The 17,796-nt window shown below is 40.0% G+C and overlaps 3 protein-coding genes across 3 annotated transcripts in view; 1 reads left to right on the top strand and 2 right to left on the bottom strand.

Moving 5' to 3' along the window:
• The first annotated feature begins 920 nt into the window (after positions 1-920).
• LOC105619786 (pseudouridine-metabolizing bifunctional protein C1861.05) overlaps positions 921-17,796 on the top strand; it is a 27,974-nt gene continuing 11,098 nt past the window's right edge. Inside the window, exons 1-7 of the mRNA XM_012201303.1 lie at positions 921-1,160; positions 1,556-1,918; positions 2,040-2,379; positions 2,462-2,586; positions 2,760-2,819; positions 14,391-14,596; positions 15,060-15,259. Of these exons, the coding sequence (XP_012056693.1) occupies positions 921-1,160; positions 1,556-1,918; positions 2,040-2,379; positions 2,462-2,586; positions 2,760-2,819; positions 14,391-14,596; positions 15,060-15,259 (1,534 nt within the window). The remainder of the gene's footprint in view (positions 1,161-1,555; positions 1,919-2,039; positions 2,380-2,461; positions 2,587-2,759; positions 2,820-14,390; positions 14,597-15,059; positions 15,260-17,796) is intronic.
• Positions 6,824-9,769, bottom strand: LOC105619782. The gene is made up of 3 exons (XM_012201299.1): positions 9,044-9,769; positions 7,740-8,187; positions 6,824-7,125 (listed from the first exon to the last, which is right to left on the bottom strand). Exons 1-3 carry the CDS (start codon positions 9,767-9,769, stop codon positions 6,824-6,826), a joined length of 1,476 nt encoding a protein of 491 aa, XP_012056689.1.
• LOC105619783 lies at positions 15,947-16,915 on the bottom strand. Its single transcript, XM_012201300.1, has 4 exons — positions 16,879-16,915; positions 16,735-16,801; positions 16,286-16,623; positions 15,947-16,212 (listed from the first exon to the last, which is right to left on the bottom strand). The coding sequence occupies exons 1-4, from the start codon at positions 16,913-16,915 to the stop codon at positions 15,947-15,949; spliced, it is 708 nt and encodes a 235-aa protein (XP_012056690.1).

The following is a 17,796-nucleotide window of genomic DNA, read 5'->3' as shown; positions in this document are numbered from 1 at the left end:
TAATGAAAAATTAAAGATATTTCGAACTTCTTTTCTTTTGGCGGTCAATCGATTAGCCAATCGGAGAAGAAAACAGTGAGAGGGTAAAGTTCGGTACTTAAGTGTAGTTCTGCTCAAATAATCACTGCGCCTAATTAAATCGAAAAACATTAATTATGATTGTTATTATATGGACTTTTTCTTTTTAGCAATTTTAGCTGAACTTCTTGTTCATCTTTTCTCTTTTTTTTCCTCCAATATCGAGAAAAATTAAAAGAAAAAAGTTAAAAAAATCAAGACTATTTCCGGCTTTCAACTGCTGTTCACTTTCTAACCTAAAGTTCAATTCTCTGCACGTGTCGAAGACGCCGGACTATCAGCTGTGATCAGCTGTTCGCGACGCACAAATCCCGATTCTCTACTCCTGAATTAGACGCGCACGCACGTGTCCTGATCGTCAAACATAAACAATTTTACATGTAGAATATTCATTACATCGAATTTACAAAAATTTCAAATCTTTCATCTTTGAAATTTATATCTTCTCTCTTTTTTCTTCAATATCAAATCATACACCTATTTCATTTTAAGCGCATTTAAGATATATCACAGTGCAGCTACAGGGATACAATTCTGTATGGCTGCCGGCCATACAATCGAGAGACAGACGTCATCGGATCAGGATCTTTATTGATCTTGTTATACAACGATAAAAATGGAAGAAAAATGAAGTAATATCATCGATATATAAAATTCATACGGTGAAATAAAGTACCGTTCGTTCGTTACGTATCGGCGCTTGTACCTTAATCGGTTTATCTCAATTTCAAATAACATTTGATTATCGCGATTACTTTCATTCGTTTGTCTTATCTAGAAGTTGAGAAAAACTCGCGTCAAAAATACTCTGCATATTCATTCAAGCGTTCATTCATCCCGATATGCATCGATCCCGTTTGAGCGACCTCCTAGGAAAATTATGCAGGAGATCCAACGTGCCGCCGATCCATCAGAGATCGATCGCCGGTCGGAATTCACTCGTCTATGGACCGAATGTCGCGGCGGCTCGAAAACACGGTCTACCTATCGTGGCACTAGAATCAACAATCATCACACACGGTATGCCGTATCCAAATAACTTGGACACCGCGCTGAAAGTCGAAGATGCAATCAGAAAGCAAGTATGATATCCAATGACGTTCTTTTTTCAAATGAAGACAATTGATTTCTAGCAAGAAACATATAGTGATCAATTCATCTTTGTTAAACATTGAGAAATAATAATGAGAATAATGAGAAGTAATGAATCATTGTGTTACACTTATGTTATCTGTGTCTCTTGCTGGAAAGCATTCTAATATAAAATAATTGAAATTTAGGAACTTCCCCATCGAAAGGTCTTTTTGATTATCAATAAAACAAGAGAAATTTGAATATTTTATTTGAGAATTTTCAAAAATAAAAAAATTTTCTAAGTTAATATATTGAATATATTGTGAGTAGCTTTGAAAGTTATCTATCACGATTGAACAATAATGTTGTGAACAATAGTAGACACACTTTTTGCTTATTTTAGGGTGTCATACCTGCAACGATAGGAATCATAAATGGCAAGATACATGTAGGCTTGAACAATGAACAACTGGAGACCTTGTCTAAAGCTGACTCTGCAAAGACTATAAAGTGTTCACGAAGGGATATTTCTTTCATTTTGTCGCAAGGATTGAATGGTGGTACAACAGTTAGTGGCACAATGTTAATTGCACATGCAGCTGGTATTCCAATAATGGCAACAGGTGGTATCGGTGGTGTTCACAGAGGAGCTGAGCTAACTCTTGACATCAGTGCCGACCTAATTGAACTTGGACGCACGCCGGTGGCAGTTGTTTGCTCTGGTATCAAATCTATTCTGGACATTGGCAAGACCTTGGAGTATTTGGTAGATATACTTAAAGATTTGATAGATATGAATATATAACCATTTCTATGTTTCATACAATTTATAAATGTTCCTTTTGTTTCCAGAGGTTAACATAAAAATACGGATTTTATGCTCGCAGGAAACTCAAGGAGTACCGGTCATAAAAATAGGCAAAACACCAGAATTTCCAGCTTTTCACTGTTCTGAAACTTCAGACAAAATAAAAGCACCGTGCAGAATCTCCAATGCCAAGGAAGCAGCCGATATTGTGGAGACACAGAGAGTACTGGATATTAACACAGGGATGTTATTTGCAGTTCCTATTCCTGAAAAATATGCATTGCAACCTAGTGTCATGGATGCTGCTATATCTGAGGCTTTAAAGAAAGCTAATGCTATGCGCATAACGGGCAAGCAAGTTACGCCTTTCCTTTTAAGTGAACTCAACGAGATCACGCGTGGTCAGTCACTTGAAGCGAGTGAGTAAATAGAAATTAATTGCGATATAAAATGCGATAAAATATAATTGTTTAAAACATTTGGCTTATGACAATTTTACAGATATAGCTCTCATAGAAAACAATGCCAAAGTCGCAGCTGAAATCGCCTTGAATCTCTGTGAAAAATCTCAAACAGCCCATATAAGCTCTACTTCTGTACCATCAGTAATATCAAGACAAAAACCGGTAAGTCCGAAAAGAATATAAAATTATTTCTTGAAAATAGACTTATAAGCAAATAGACTTAAGAAGCATGACGTGAGAAGTTACTTTATCATAACATTTAAGACTGACACACCGTTAAACAAGTCATGCCACTATCTCTATTTGAAGTATATTTAAACTAATGTGTTATTCAGGTGGTTATTGGCGCGTCAATAGTGGATACTGTTCTGCAAGTGAAGGATCCCCAAATAAAAGTAAGTCAAAAATCTCACAATCAAAGTTATACTAAATAACCAATTTTTTTTCTTATATATTCATATTACATAATATAGTTTGTAGAACAGTAACAGTATTTATATACAATTACCACTTTTTTTTTATCTTTTTATGTACACTTAATAATATCAAATAATGGGAAATCTCGCGTAGAACAGGGGAAGATTATGGTGTATGTTAACAAACGCTTTATAGAATAGCAAACCTATGAAATACGGCCGTATTGAAACCGGCGGCGTATCCCTGTAATGTAAATTAAATACAGATGCAAGCTTGTCGATATGATATTATGAGAGGTTCATTAACGTAAACGCGCTATTGAGCTCGATTGTAGCTTGTAACTACGTGTTAATTATTTCGTGTTCGTTCTTCTTCATTAACAGTCTTTGAATACACTCTTTTTTTTCTTCATCGCGTGTGTGTCGTCTTTATACAATATTAAGATAGTCAAAGCTTTTAAGTGTGCATACTTTTCTTTCGATATCGCGCTACGATCACTCTATGAAATATCTCATTTGCGACATCGCACACCTGGCAGAAACGGATCGATTGATCAAAAAGCCGATTTAATAGGAAATCGATCTTTATATTATTTGTGCGAACATCTTGATTATCGTTAGATATTTTCAGTAACATTCAATGAGATAGAATATTCATTTAGATAAATCTTCAGCGACATTGTTTAATATTAGAAAAGATAACGTAAGCTATAAACTCTTATCTACTTCTTTCTTATTTTAATAAAAAATGGATCGCATTTTTGTAGACTGTTTCCTGTTGATCGATCTGTCGGATTCAACGTGCAATGTCGCAAATGACTAATTGTTCAACCATACCTAATTGTTTGAGATATATAATAAATCGGATTTTAAGCAGGCACTATTCAAAGCTCCCCGCACGTCTTCCACTTCAATTTATATATATTACATTTAAATACCAATCTCCATTATAAATCGCTATGCTCGTTTGAACTTTGAAATTTTTCTTGCAGTGTGGTTGTACGTTATAACATTAGGAAATGTCGACCGAATAAAATATAAATGCCTAAAATCTTTCGCTGTTTTTTTCTAATAGATGATACATTGATACAACAACCGAAATGAATTCAAATATCTCGTTTCTCCGGAGTTGATATATAAGTTTCATATTGGTTTTTTTTTCTTTCCAAATGTATTTTCTTTCGTCTAATTAATTAATTAAAAAACGATTAATATCTCTCTATCTTTTGTATATAATATCTTTATATACATTTAGTGGCAGAGGCTGTGTGTCTGCGAGGTGTAAGCTTTCACATTATTATTACATTCAACAATAATTCGATGGTCTGATTAAGAAAAAAATGATTGAACTTGCACGTAGTCGGCAAAAGAATCTTTTCTTATCTGGAGAAAACGAAAGGAATCAATTATCTTATTTGGCGACACGCACAAATGTTCTACTTCGCTAATAGTGGCCCAAAGATGATCAGGCAACCGTTTGAGATTAATAATTACCCTGTTTTCCAGACTAGCGTAATTATACTTGGACATGTAAAACGCCAGATTTCGAAACACGTAAATTCAACTGCGACAGATAGGATTAACGTAAAGCGTCCCATTTTATGACATCGGCGGAGACATGCGTTCGAACAATTAACAGATAATATCTCGGTTTCTCCTTAAGCAGACGATCGACACTTATTATCTATGCCGGTATATACAGCCTACTATAGTATTTGTATCCATTATCATTGCATTCTCATTAAATGTATAACCCTAAGATTCCTTTAATCCTAGCTAGGAAGCCAATTATTTCAAGTGTACGCTACGTCTTTGTCGCTTATAAGACGGATCTCAATTATTGGAGTGGCGTATGAGGCGTGCGAAAAGAAAAAGGGAAAATAGTTTGAAACATTGAATGAAGTATCTCCGATCCATACTTATCTTAGTCAATAATGATGGTGTAATTACAAGGAAACGTATCGGTACAAGCTACTTGCGTGACGCGTATCTTTTAGATGTTTATGTAACAGCGATTAGAAATTATTTAATCATCGCCTATATTGGAAATTTCTCTTTCCCTCTCATTTCCTCGTTCTTTCATTTTCTGTTATATTATTACTGTAATATTATTAAGGAGAAAACTAAACAAATTCTTGTCGCTCAAGAATAATTTGTCTAAACATATATATTCGTCTTGTCAGAGAAAGGTAGGAGGATCATCAATTTGGCAGTAGTATCTCACAATATTCTCCCGTAACTATCGTAATTATCTCTTAAGAATCATTACAGAACTTAATGAATGTAGTTGCGAGATACGATAGCTGATTAGACAATACTATAAAGCACAGTTCTGGTCTGAACAAATACAAGTTGTTTGCATTATTAAGAGAGTCAAACGTGAAGTCGCAAAGATATAATTTCCTCAAGTCGAATAAAAGTCACAGAAATTGTTAACAAGTTTTGAATCATAACTTCTATTCTTCAAATAGTGATAGAAAAGATCGAACAGTCAACTAAATTCACTGCTTCTGTTGTTTTAATATTGGTATAATAATATCCATGATGTGTTCAAAAGATAAAATGAATATCTATGGGATTTTTGAGAGAGATACCTTTGCGACATATAATATAGATAGAAAGGAGATACACTAAAAATAATGTTTTGCCAGACAGAAACACGATCCACGAAATACATCTGATTACTAGCTCGAGAGTCTTTAATTAACTCAGAATTGTTAGTCTAAAAACAATTCTATGCAAAGATTCAACGGGAACAAGAGCTTCGTGTGTCATTTATAGGCGATGATAGTTACATTCGACTGTGACATACTACCGGCGTGGAGTTTATCTTCGAATGAGAAACAGCACGATGGATGATATCTCGGGTACACTGATGACACGATCGATGACGGCTTTATTCGGATATGGGTAACTCAAGAAAGTTTCACGATTAAAAATAAAATCTGCAAAAGTAGTTATGCACACCGATTATGCGAGGACAGTAAGGCATGTATATGCAAGATGTATACTTGCGAGGAGAGCCCGGGGCAGTTAATGAACAACCCGACGATGTAGTCACCGCGGCTAGGGACGCGCGCGCACAAACACAGCGAAAGCTCGCGTGGAAAAGCGGCGGATTTATTCCATAAAAGTCAGAAGACTAAAGAAAGTTGTTTCTAACGGTCATTTAAAATTAGCGTGCACCTACCCTCTGTAGTTCGATGTCGATGATGACGAAATTAGCATACGACTACGAGAGTACGGGCCGTAAATAGAATGGTTTCTTCGAACTGTTTTTCACGCGGGGTGAGTTGCTCGTCGCTCGTTTTAAGGAATCATAGGGCAACGACGTTCCAGCCTCGGATTGCGCTCTTTTCTTTTTTTTTTTTTCACCCTCGGATCACGCAAGATGATCGGGGGAGTTTCACTCTCGCGTCGTGATCTTGGCGAATTTAAACGCTTCTTCATGAATTTTGCCTTACAAAAATGGAGATAGCTCTCTTTCTCTCTCTATCTCTCTCGCACTATTATATATGTTTTGATTTGGTTCTTTCATTAATAATTGTAAAGTCCCACCGTGATATCGATTCATGAATGCTTGGTCTCTCATGTGCCGTCAACGTCATCCGTCGCCGCAGTCTTCCCTCGGTATTATGTTTGTGTGCACTATCGGCGATAAGACCTCGAGAGTGAGAAGTAGGGATGACTATAGAAGACGAGCTACGCAATTGTCAACCTTCTTCACTTTCACCGATTTCGTCGATACGATGACATCGATAATGACGGCGGCGGCGGCGACGTTTTCTTAGGTATATCACATCGTCCGTTGGACTCGCGCCAGCTAGTAGCTCGCTAGATGTATGTGTTATTTTCTTAAAAAAGAAACTGAAACGTATGACAAAGAGTTTGTCGTACTTTTACTTGTATAGCGGTATATCGGCGCGCCGCCGATTGCTCCTGTATAGGAAACGGTTCTGGGTGCTTCGCCACCATCTCCATAGTCAGGTGCGCCTACTCTGACCGCTTGTTACGGTCACGCCTGTGCCTGGGCTGGTACCATTCGACAGCAACAGCCTGCGGTTAAACTCACGCATCTCGTAGTTGTTGTTACCGTTGCTTTTTTCACGGCCGCCGCCGGCCGCGCAATTGTGGTTGTTCGTCGAGGTAGGTGTCGTTTCCTCGAGTATTAGTGCGCAGTGGCTATTTGTATCGCTGTCAGCACCACCGTCCTGCAGATTGTTCGCCAACAGAGGATGCCGGCCGGTGTTGCATTCGTCCGACTGTAGCAACACCGACGCGTTGCCTGAAAATGAATCAAAAGCTGATAGTTCTTTTCTTCCTTCAAAAAATCAAATCCTTCAGGAAAAGAACGAATTTGCTGAGAAGTATCTAAAAATTTATCTATATATTTGAATATAATTTTGTTGGATCATCAAAATAATTATGTAGGACGCTTAAATTAGTTACTACTATAGTATGCTAAAACTTACTTTTTATAGCATTTCTCATCATGCTTGAAATTATTTTGATGATCCAATAAATTTATTTTCAGATCTGTATCTGCCTAAATTTATAGACACTTAAACGAAACCGTCCTTTCTTATTAGATTATTAAGATTGAAATAGTTATTAAGCTTTTACCTCTATTCTATAATAGGTATTCTATTCTCTTCTATAATAGTCGATATTCGAATATTGGTAAAAAGAGTCGATTAATAGATATATCATATTCAAATAGTTGTTCATTATTCGAATCTGATATATATATATATATATATATATATAAAGATTCCGTCCTAACAATACTAATGATCAGCAACTAAAATCTGGATAACATATCATCAAGTTTCGGCGTTAATTGATTCAGATCGTCGACATTGCTTTCACAAAGGGGAATTACTTCAAACTGAAACATACCGGAAGGTATAACAGTGTTAGGTAACGTTGTGCGTCTCACTATGCTGCCGTTGTTGGCTGTTTCCGGCAGCACCTGGGAAAAGGGCGGTTGCGCGAACGGCGTGGCCGGCGGCGGCGGTTCCCTCAGCATTCGTATCTTCTGTATCATTTCCCGTATCTCGTAGCGTAGGATGCCGAGGAAGCAGAGCTTGGCGAAGGCGATGACGCAGAAGCCGAGGACAAACAGTAGGTCCGCCGTCTTCCTGAGCCAGCGTACAAGTGTGTCCTCGCAGCCGCGCATGTACGGGTTCTGACAGGCCTCGCTGACGTTAACGCTGGGCTCGCAGCAGGTTAGTGGCAAGTTGTCACGGTGATTGAAATCCTTGGGTCCGGTCACCCCGCAGCACATGAACTCCCGCTGAAGTCGGTCCCACTGTTCGCTGAATCGTATCTCCTTATCATAATCCATCTGCGGGCAAGAAATTGTCGATCACCTCGAGACATAGTACGGTTTACGTTGACTATAGAACAGCAGTTCCTGTCTGATAGTTCTTTCTTTTCCAGGTAATTTAGATTTACACGTGAAGCTTTAGATTTTTCATAAATAATCATAATTAATTGCAAGTAGTTTTACTTTTATAGTGACAACTCTGCCTAAAAATCCAGATTTATCTTGAACCGCGATTGGATTAATTTAAACCTAGGACCCGCAGTCCTAGTATTAATCTATCGGAAACGGAAATCCGAGGCTTCAACATTGGGATTCTGTAACTTTTAGCATATTACATATTATATATGGTAAAAAATATTTACAACAGTAACATAACGATACTGTCGTTAAGAGTTATAGAATCCCAGAGATCTCGATCAGAGAAGAAAAATCGTATAAATTCTTTTTCACGCTGTATATCGGTACAAATTGATTTCTACGTCATCACTAAGATGAAAACTCCCTACTTGTAAATGACAGTACAAATTAATCTATAGATAGCTATTCCCTAGTCGACGAATTGACGAGTTTTTTGGTACATCTCAGAAATCTATGTAATACGAGCTTTAACATGCAAGAAATTAATCTATTTCGATACACAGTACGAGAGAAAAAGCTTATATGTTTTTCCGCTTTCGACGTAATGACCAGCAAACAGGCTTGTATTCCGATTCTATACTCTTAATGACATCAGTATCGGTATATTGTCATCGCGCAGATACACAGTAAAAAAGCTGCGCTAATGCCGTCAACAACTGTATAACAATACTGAACTTAAAAGAATCGGGGTACAAAAACCCTCGAACTAAAAGGAAGAACTAAATCGATGGCGCACCTGCAAACGTAGTTTGAGCATGGGTCTGAGGTCGGCGCGCATTTTCTCGAAACGGAAGATCCAGGCGACGCCGACGACGGCGTCGCCGAACAGCAGTATCAGCAGTAATATCCAATAAACATGAAGCAACCGGGCGCTGAGCCGTCTGGCGGCGATGCAACCGAGTAATTGCACCAGGCCCAACTGCGCCGTCAGTGCCAGATAGCCGTAGAGCGCGGTGGGGTCGTAGACGCGAGGTACACCCGGCACCACGTGCCGGCGTGGGTCGCCGGTGAACAGGAGAGTCTGCGACACCGCGGCGGCAAAGCCGATCGCGCTACCGAACAGCACCAGGTTACAGGCGTAGATCCAGAGGCGGTAATATCGCATCGCGACGTCCTCACCACCGTCGGCGAGTCGTTGGGACGTCACCGACGACGGCGCCTCGTCGGCGACGTGATCGCGGCTGTTACTCCTCCGATCGCCTCTTTTGAAGACGTTATTGTTGTCGACGTTATTGTTGTTGTTGTTATTATTATTATTATTATTATTATTATTATTGTTATTATTGTTGTTATTATTGTTGTTTGTAGTAGTCGTGGTGTTGGTATCGGTCGAGTGCCGATGCTCCTCACGGTCGTCCAGCAGAAAGAGAAAGGGCGGCTTCGCGCTGCAGTCCTTCGTCGCTGTCTTTTGTCTGTGCGTCGACTGCGGGGTGACTGAACGTTGCAGCAGCATCACCGTCATACTATCGTGCCACCCTGTGCGTGTCCTCGTCGTAAGGATTGTATCCCGCGGACGCGGGGGGTTGAATAGGAGAGACGGGCCAGCGCGTTGCACCGTTGGTGGTGGTGGCCGTCGCCGCCGCGGTATTACGCGAGGAGGGTGGTGGCTAGAGGTGGAGACCGATTCTCTTTACTCGTGACCGGTGCGAGTCACGCGAGCCACGTTGTTCTGCATCGCCGCACCGGAAGGTCGTTCGTGCTAACATTCATGGTTGTCCCTCTCGTGTCACGCGCACCTGTCGTCGTTCACCGCAATGGCGGTCTTCGATGTTCCAGCAACCGGAACGATTAATGTCAGGATTCTCCTGTGCAAGAAAACAGAAGTATATAAAAAATATTTGAGAGACATATTCAATTCCTAACAGACACATGTCCTTGAATCTATCTTGCGGTAGTCGAATTTTTTTTGAAAATTTTTAGGATCCAAAGCTTTTTAAAAGATTTGATCTTCGATCTTGGATCTTCTTTCGCTTGTTCACCATGCCGCGCAATTTTTGAAATTCTCTCTCTCTCTCTTTATTTTCACACACACACACACACACACACACACACACACACACACACTTTCACATCCACTCCGCGGATGACTTGATCTAAAAGGGGACTTGCGAAAGGAGAGAGGAAGGCGCGGGAATTCAACGGAATTCAATGTGCGTGCGTTTCCAAGTTGAAACCAACGGCGGGAGGAGGCTAGCGTGCACCTCGGTGGATTGTATTTCTTTCTGACAGTTGTAGCGTGCGATAGGCGATTCTATTTATCGATCCTCCGCCGCTTAGCTCTATGTAGCTTCTCCGAGGAGGGACAAAGATAAATCGTGCGAGATAGAGAGAGGATATGCGCCTGAGTGAGTATATTGGCACGAAGCGTCGCCGGCCCGGCGAGCCATCGGAAGAACCACAGAGACAACCCTATCTGACGAATTGCGAAGAGGCATATATACAATCGCGATCAGACAGGACTGAAAGAGGATGAAATACCAGAGGGATAGTTTAGAAAGTAGGAAGCAAAAGTGTAAAGAAAAACTCTCTAGATTCTTCGGAGTGGAATTTCACTCTAAAAAGTGGCAGAATTTTCACTCTTTTAAGAATGAGATTTTACTTTAGAGAATTAGAAAATTTTCAGTGACAGAATTTTCTAAAGTGATTTTTCTTTTTTCAAAATTAGCAAAATTATCACTCTTTGAAAGGTGAAAGTTCACTTTTTAGAGTGAGATTCCATTTCAAAGAATGTCAAGAAAAATCGCCGTCGTAATACATGCGAAGTCTCGGTAAAGATTCTCTACATGCGGGATATACAAATTGTTCCGAGATTGTCCTCGTCCAGGGTCGCGAACACGGACATGCATCGGCTCGGCCAGGGCAATGCGCCAAAGTATGCTCTCGTTTTCGTGCATTGGCATTCACATTGCATACTGCATATATGCATGTGGACAAATCGCCACGAGTATATGCGAGTAATGCGAGTGGCGCATTGTAATGAAAACACGGAAGAGCGAGAGAACGGTAAGGGCCCATCGATCGTTTAAACCCTGCGCGTTAGCACGCGCTCCACATTGACACCGACACTCGAGCGAGGAATACGTACGAGAAGAAAAGAGAGGGAGTGAAAGAGGCATCGATAGCGCGCGATTACCTCTCTTTTCGTCTTAACGGAGAAACAATTCCCAACGTCACGAAGACGAGCAGTCAATGTCCTGGCCGGCGTCCAGTACTGTCTGCTTTACATAATCCCGCGGAAGGAAAAAAAAGAGAGCGAAGGAGAAAGAGAAAGAGAGAAAGAGAGAAGAGGCGTGCGCGGATCGATGTCGCGTGCAATGTGCAATCCTTTTTCAACGCCGGATACCGGAGCGAGGGACAAGAGACTAGAGTCTTACTGAGCGGGGACAGACGTGATAAAAAAAGATTATCGGTCAGCCTTTAATTAGATATTCGATATACGAGGTGAGACATATCTCTGAAGAGGAGGCGCGAAAAGTCAGAGAGAGAAAAAAGATGACGAGGAAATCCGCGCGCGCGCGCAAGAGAAGGGGAGGAAGAGGGTGGCAATGGATGTAGGGAGGGAACGTGGTATTATGCAATCTTCCTCCCGACCTTCCCGAAGGAATTTATCATTACTCGCTACGACGCTTCGTCCTATTTTCACCGCATGCAAAACAGGAAATGCCACACGCGAATTCTTTCTCACAAGCTCTACCGATCAGCAAGTCAATCGTATCAATTTGTCGATCGGAATGGCGTGGATCCAACGCGTGACACCCTCGGATGCTCGAGCACACTTTTCAAATTGCTATCGAATCTCGCCAAGATTTCTTTCGATACCGAACGCGACCTTTTCAATGAAGGTTCAAGGAGGAGGAGGAGGACACAATTACTATTTCGCAAAGGAATGACACTGTTCGCGTTGATCCGGCTTATTCGATCAACTAGATACCTCTGCGTAGAACTTCTCCGGAGGAAACGCACGCTCGATGTCAAGGAGCGTGCTTTCTCTTGCGAAGGAACGTCTCGGTCCTTGAAATTCTTGTTTTTTAGAAAGAGACCTTTCTTCAGGGGAAGATCCTCGAGGAAAGAAAGAGAGTCTTTCTGAGGAAAGTGATCTCATTCGATTAATCCTCTTCGTCTTCGATTACTTTGCACGAAAGTGAAACACTTAGAGAAGTAGAGAATTTTAAAGAAATCTTCTTCGACATTCGACGAGAAACGCCACGGGCGGCTCGTCACTTATAATCATTTTAAGGAGATCGCGCTTTCTACGACGCAAATTTCTTAACGCCGATTATCAGCCTATGTGCACGTGGATTGCGGAGGTGCGATCTTGTTCGCCGAGACCGCTGCGGAATCGCTGCGGTCGAGTGTCATCAGTCGGGCCGACAGTACGACGGTCGGGGTGTGCACGAGGAACGCGATCGTCGTCGTCTTCGTCGTCGTCGTGGTGTCCGTAGCGCTTCCTTCACAAGCATCGCCGTGAGAGTCCTCCTCGGCAACGTCGTCCACGGCGACGTCGTCGTTCATGCCAGTCGCCCACGTTTGCTCATTATGCGTCCTATACACCTCGTGCCGCCTTTCACCAGCACCTCGACGTTATCACTTTTGTTCTCGGTTTTCTCGTTACCGGCGTTATTCCCGTTTTCGTTGTCCTGGTTCTCGTCGTCGTTGACGTTCTCGTTCTTGTCCTCGGCCTCGGCCTCGGCCTCGTCCCCGTCCTCCTGGTCACAATCGACACTTGACAAGGCCGCCAGCCGTAGCGCATGTCGCTCGCACGACGCTTCGTGGAGCGGCGCGACGCGACGCGACGCGCTGCCTCTCACTGCCACTGATCACGCAGAGTCGAAAGCTCGTGCGCGCGACCGAGCGTTCTCGTCGTCGTCGTCGTCGTCGTCGTCGTCGTCATCGTCGTCATCGTCGTCATCGTCGTCGCGACGCCGCGGCCACGACGCCCGACGCTTCTCGCCCCGCGCGCTTGACGCATGAGATGGATGTTCCAAGCAGACACGCGCGGCTCTTTTTACCTATCTATCTCTTGTCTATTTTGCGGTTTTTCTCTCTTTTCCTCTATACCTTGTCGGCGCAAAGAATACGAGGCACCCGGAGGTACGTGAACCATGAGGGTGTTCACCACCATAAACAGCGCCCAAAATAGGCAACCAGATTGGCACGAAGATTGAAGAGACTCTGCCACCACCGTCGCAAGGCAAACTGATAGATAGAGGGAAGACACGCGAAGGGAGTGTACAAGGGCGGACGATCAGAGGTGGACGAAATGGGTTCCGCTTCGATCCAGTTCCGCTAGCCGTCACAGAGAATAAATTTGTATTTCAATACCACTATTTTATGTCACAAAAGGATAGGCAAGATCGGTCTTGTTTCACGAGTCTGAAACGGAGCACTGTCGTCGCAGGAAATAGGTCTGACCGATAAGGTCTCTTTCGTGGGAGGGTGCGCGCATCCTCAAGCACAGCGTTGATACGTAGAAATAGAGCTGAGGTGGAAGGAAGAGGTGGAGAGATAAAAATGTCCAACCATATGTTACCACCGGATGTAGTAGAAGTGTGAAAGAGAGGGAGAGAGAAAGAGAGAGAAAGAATGTATAGAACTGAGATACGTAGGCACCGGTTATATTGTACACCAAGATATAGGAACGGAAAAAAGAGGAATGGAAAGAATAAACACTATATACTAACTTCAATATCACAGGGATAGGATTTTGCATACTTCCTCTAAGCACTCTCTCTCTCTCTCTCTCTCAGCTGTATCCTGGAGCAAATACTTCACGTTTAATTGAATTTTTACAAACTGAAAAATAGATGTACCCAAAGTAAACAAAGTAAACTCCTTTATAGCCCCAACTAGGCTTTCTCGAAAAGTGTAGATCCGTTCTTTCTATAATATGCTTTTTTCTTAAAACATTTTCTTCTTTACTAAAACTATAAAAATTCTTCTTAAGAGAATTTTTATGGTTTTACTCTTTGCATTTTTTTTCCTTCCTCTTTGCCATATGGAAAATTTCACATGAAAAATCGATTAATCGTCTACAGAATTTATGTAGAATCCGAATAATCCTGAAGAGAGCAATTCATTTCCAGAATGATGGGAGAACGCATACCGGACGAAGTAGACGAAGCTGCGGCGGAGTTGGTCGAAACGTTGCTGATGCACTACTCAAGCTCGGTTTAAAAAATACGCGTTTAATATCTATCGTTGGCAATGACGAGCTTGGGAAGATCATTCTCGAGAGCTTGGGAGTCGGAGGCGAGATAGTGAAACGTATGTCGGACGTGGACACCGCAAAGTACGAGTCGTAATCTTACTTCGTTGATGAGCATTCGGATAAAAACTTATCCGATAGTTCCATTGAATAATATATAAGATTATAAATATTTGGACAGTAATATATCAAATCCAAATTAGCCGAAATAATTACTGTCCAATTATTACAAATTTATAAATGTTGATGTGCTTGGATAATAGATAGCTTCTTTTGATGATAACGATATTTTTGGCTATAAGGGAAAATAACACTTTTAGAAGAAGTTAAGAAGGAAAGAAACGAGAACATTACTTTCTAATTGCCTAATTTACTGTACTTAAGAATGCAAATTAACAAACTCAGATTCCAATAAATTCATCTCTTTAGATATGCAGATTCGAATTATTCCGATATTCGAATTTAAGTAATAAGATAATTCGACAAACTGATTATCCGAATATCAGCAGATTCATTCATATTTGACAAATTATCGCTAATATTACAGGATGACGGTGATAGTGGACGTTAATGGCGAATGTCACTTTTACGTTAGCGAAATGGAATGCTTCGCTTTGATTACTCCGAAGTTGATAAAAGAATATCAGCCGCATCTCGAAAAAGCAAGTTTCATCGTTCTCGACACAAGTTTCGAATTGGACGTCATGCGCTACGTGCTCGACGTTGCGTCACAAACGAATATTCCAGGTGAGTGAAAACTTCTACAATAACTTATTGTCATTTCGTTCACAAAAAAGAATTTCTTCATTTATTAATTTCCTATACATTTATAAATCAAATAATATAATTCTATTATATTATATGTATTCTATATAGAATGTATAAAATATATATATATATAAATGTGATAAAAAAATGTGTGCACGTGAGTATAACAACGGACGGATATTATTCATGCATAATTGAATTAGTTTAAAGTAAATCGAATGTAAATTAATTAGTTCGAGAAAAGGCGACAATCGTAATACACGTGTTTATCCTTTTTAAATTAAATACAAATGAAAAGTAGATTCTCGAAACAGATCGTCGTATATTACTTTGCTTATAATTTTCAATTCTGAAAATAAACCTCTTAAAACGGAGGTACAAGGGATGAGAGTCGGGATCAAACCGGGGACCTACCAATTGGTCGACTACTTCTCACATGGAACTATTTATTAAAAATAATGGTAAGAGCTTATACATAGATATATATGTATAAAGTTTTTACTATTATTTTTAATGAACAAATTAAATGGACGGATGAAAATCGTACACAGATGTACAGTCTCTCTTAAGAGACAGATCTTATCTTTTGCATCTTCATTAAAAATAACGATAAGAATTTATGTGGAAATTAAATTTTTCGCCAAAAGCACATGATTTGAGATTACTTTATACGTATCCGCTTCGGCTTGATGGGGCGTGTTGAGATTGTGGATTCGGTTGCATCTGCATCACTAAGTTACGAGACTCCTTGCGTAGTCTGTAACCTGTCCGCGCGTCTAAATAAAGAAAGAATGCGGCAAACGTGTGGATCATGAATGATATGACAGCAAGACCATATGACCATGACAAATGATTGAAATTCGGATACATTAACCAATCCCGACGCCAGCATTGTCCGCCGAATATAGAGACTGCCAGAAAGAGAAGCACGCCTAAAATTAAAAAATAACCAGATTAAAGAACATTATATCTTCTATTTTTAATTTTAAAAACTTTCACACTTACCAGCAGCTGCGTCACATACAAACACAAAGGATGACAAAATCCATTCATAATGCAGGACAAATCTCAACGGCCAACGTGTCCAAATCAAAGCAATTATAATGAAGGCAAAGATGGACAGCATTAAGGCTAACGTGACAAATGTCTGCACTACCATGAGCCATACTGGCAGCAGCCACTCTCTTATGACATAATATTCTTGTGAAAATATATGGTGACAGCCGTCGAATTGTTTGTCAAACTGATAATAGGGATAACGGAATTGCTCAAAGCAGTACTCCCAGAGTCCCATGTGTTTAAAGCTGCTGAACGTCTCCTGATACGATTCTATCCAATACGGACTGGAAATTATGGAGAGGATTAGTAACATTGTTTTCATATGTTTCAAGTCAATTTGAGATTGTTAGTTACTTATAATAATTGCTTGGTATATTTATGGAAGGTATGTTTACCTTATGAAAGCCATCATTAAGAGAAAGAGTGCCACGAACGAGAGTCCTCCACCAAAAACGACTGCGTCTATCAATGAAAACGAAGGACAATTAGTAGGTTATTTCAAATAATCGCTTTATTGATTGACTTAATCAATTACTCACTGGACGCTCTGTGATAATCTTGCTTGTCTACCGTCATGGTGACCTTTTAGAAAGGTCAACGTGAAACTAACTGATATCTGTATAAGTCGTTCGTTTACAATTGTTGTTGTCGTTCGTCACCGCACCTCACCCTCGCCACACCCAGTGAACCACCGCATCAACCCGCATCACCACTATGATATTAGGAAACAAGTGGTTTGTTTTCTGTAAGGTGTACCATTGCGCATAATGGCGACTGAATACTAGATCAGCCAATCAAATTTTATCCCCAAATGTTGCGCGAGATTCAAACGGCATACTAAGATCAGACTATTAATAGTGTAAAAAACTGTGTAATACATATACAGAGTCGGGAATTACTTTAGAAAAATAATATGCGTTACCATTACAGTTATTTTTGTTAAATAACTCGTTATCGTTACTCATTTTAAAAAGTAATGCATTACATAAAGCCAAATTATTAATTTCTTAAAATGTGAGTTTATTAACATTATATTTAACAAACTTTTTTTATGTTAATAAACTTATATTAATAATTAGGCTTTATTATTATAACCAGATTTATAGCACAGGACATTTTAAAATTCTTGCAATACGAATTTCAGTAATAGTTCATTATATTTTTTAGTTGAATTATTGCTGCTGTACAATAAATAACATTACCAGCAAGTGAAAATAGATGAACAAAATTATTTTATAAATTTTTATGTATGCTCTATTTTCATGACTATCATTGTACGTTAATATGTATGCTATTCTATGTGTATAATATATGTATATATTATTCTATATTTTTCAATACAAAATTAAAAAGATATTTTGATACTCAAAGTTTTTACAAGCATGCTTTTGATCGTTTCAAAAAAATTCTTTATCCGTAGTATATATATATATATATATATATATATATATATATAT

Source organism: Atta cephalotes, assembly GCF_000143395.1.
Source record: "Atta cephalotes unplaced genomic scaffold scaffold00023, whole genome shotgun sequence".
NCBI classification, from domain to species: domain Eukaryota; kingdom Metazoa; phylum Arthropoda; class Insecta; order Hymenoptera; family Formicidae; genus Atta; species Atta cephalotes.
This window is presented reverse-complemented; position numbering and strand designations above follow the sequence as displayed.

Coding starts and splice junctions, on each gene's coding strand:
- LOC105619782 (XM_012201299.1), bottom strand. CDS start 9,769: ATGACGGTGATGCTGCTGCAACGTTCAGTCACCCCGCAGTCGACGCAC. Junction 8,188..9,043: donor TGCTCAAACTACGTTTGCAG/GTGCGCCATCGA, acceptor TCTTGCCCGCAG/ATGGATTATGATAAGGAGAT. Junction 7,126..7,739: donor TAACACTGTTATACCTTCCG/GTATGTTTCAGT, acceptor ATTCATTTTCAG/GCAACGCGTCGGTGTTGCTA.
- LOC105619783 (XM_012201300.1), bottom strand. CDS start 16,915: ATGACGGTAGACAAGCAAGATTATCACAGAGCGTCCA. Junction 16,802..16,878: donor AGATTATCACAGAGCGTCCA/GTGAGTAATTGA, acceptor TTTCATTGATAG/ACGCAGTCGTTTTTGGTGGA. Junction 16,213..16,285: donor TGTATGTGACGCAGCTGCTG/GTAAGTGTGAAA, acceptor TTTTAATTTTAG/GCGTGCTTCTCTTTCTGGCA.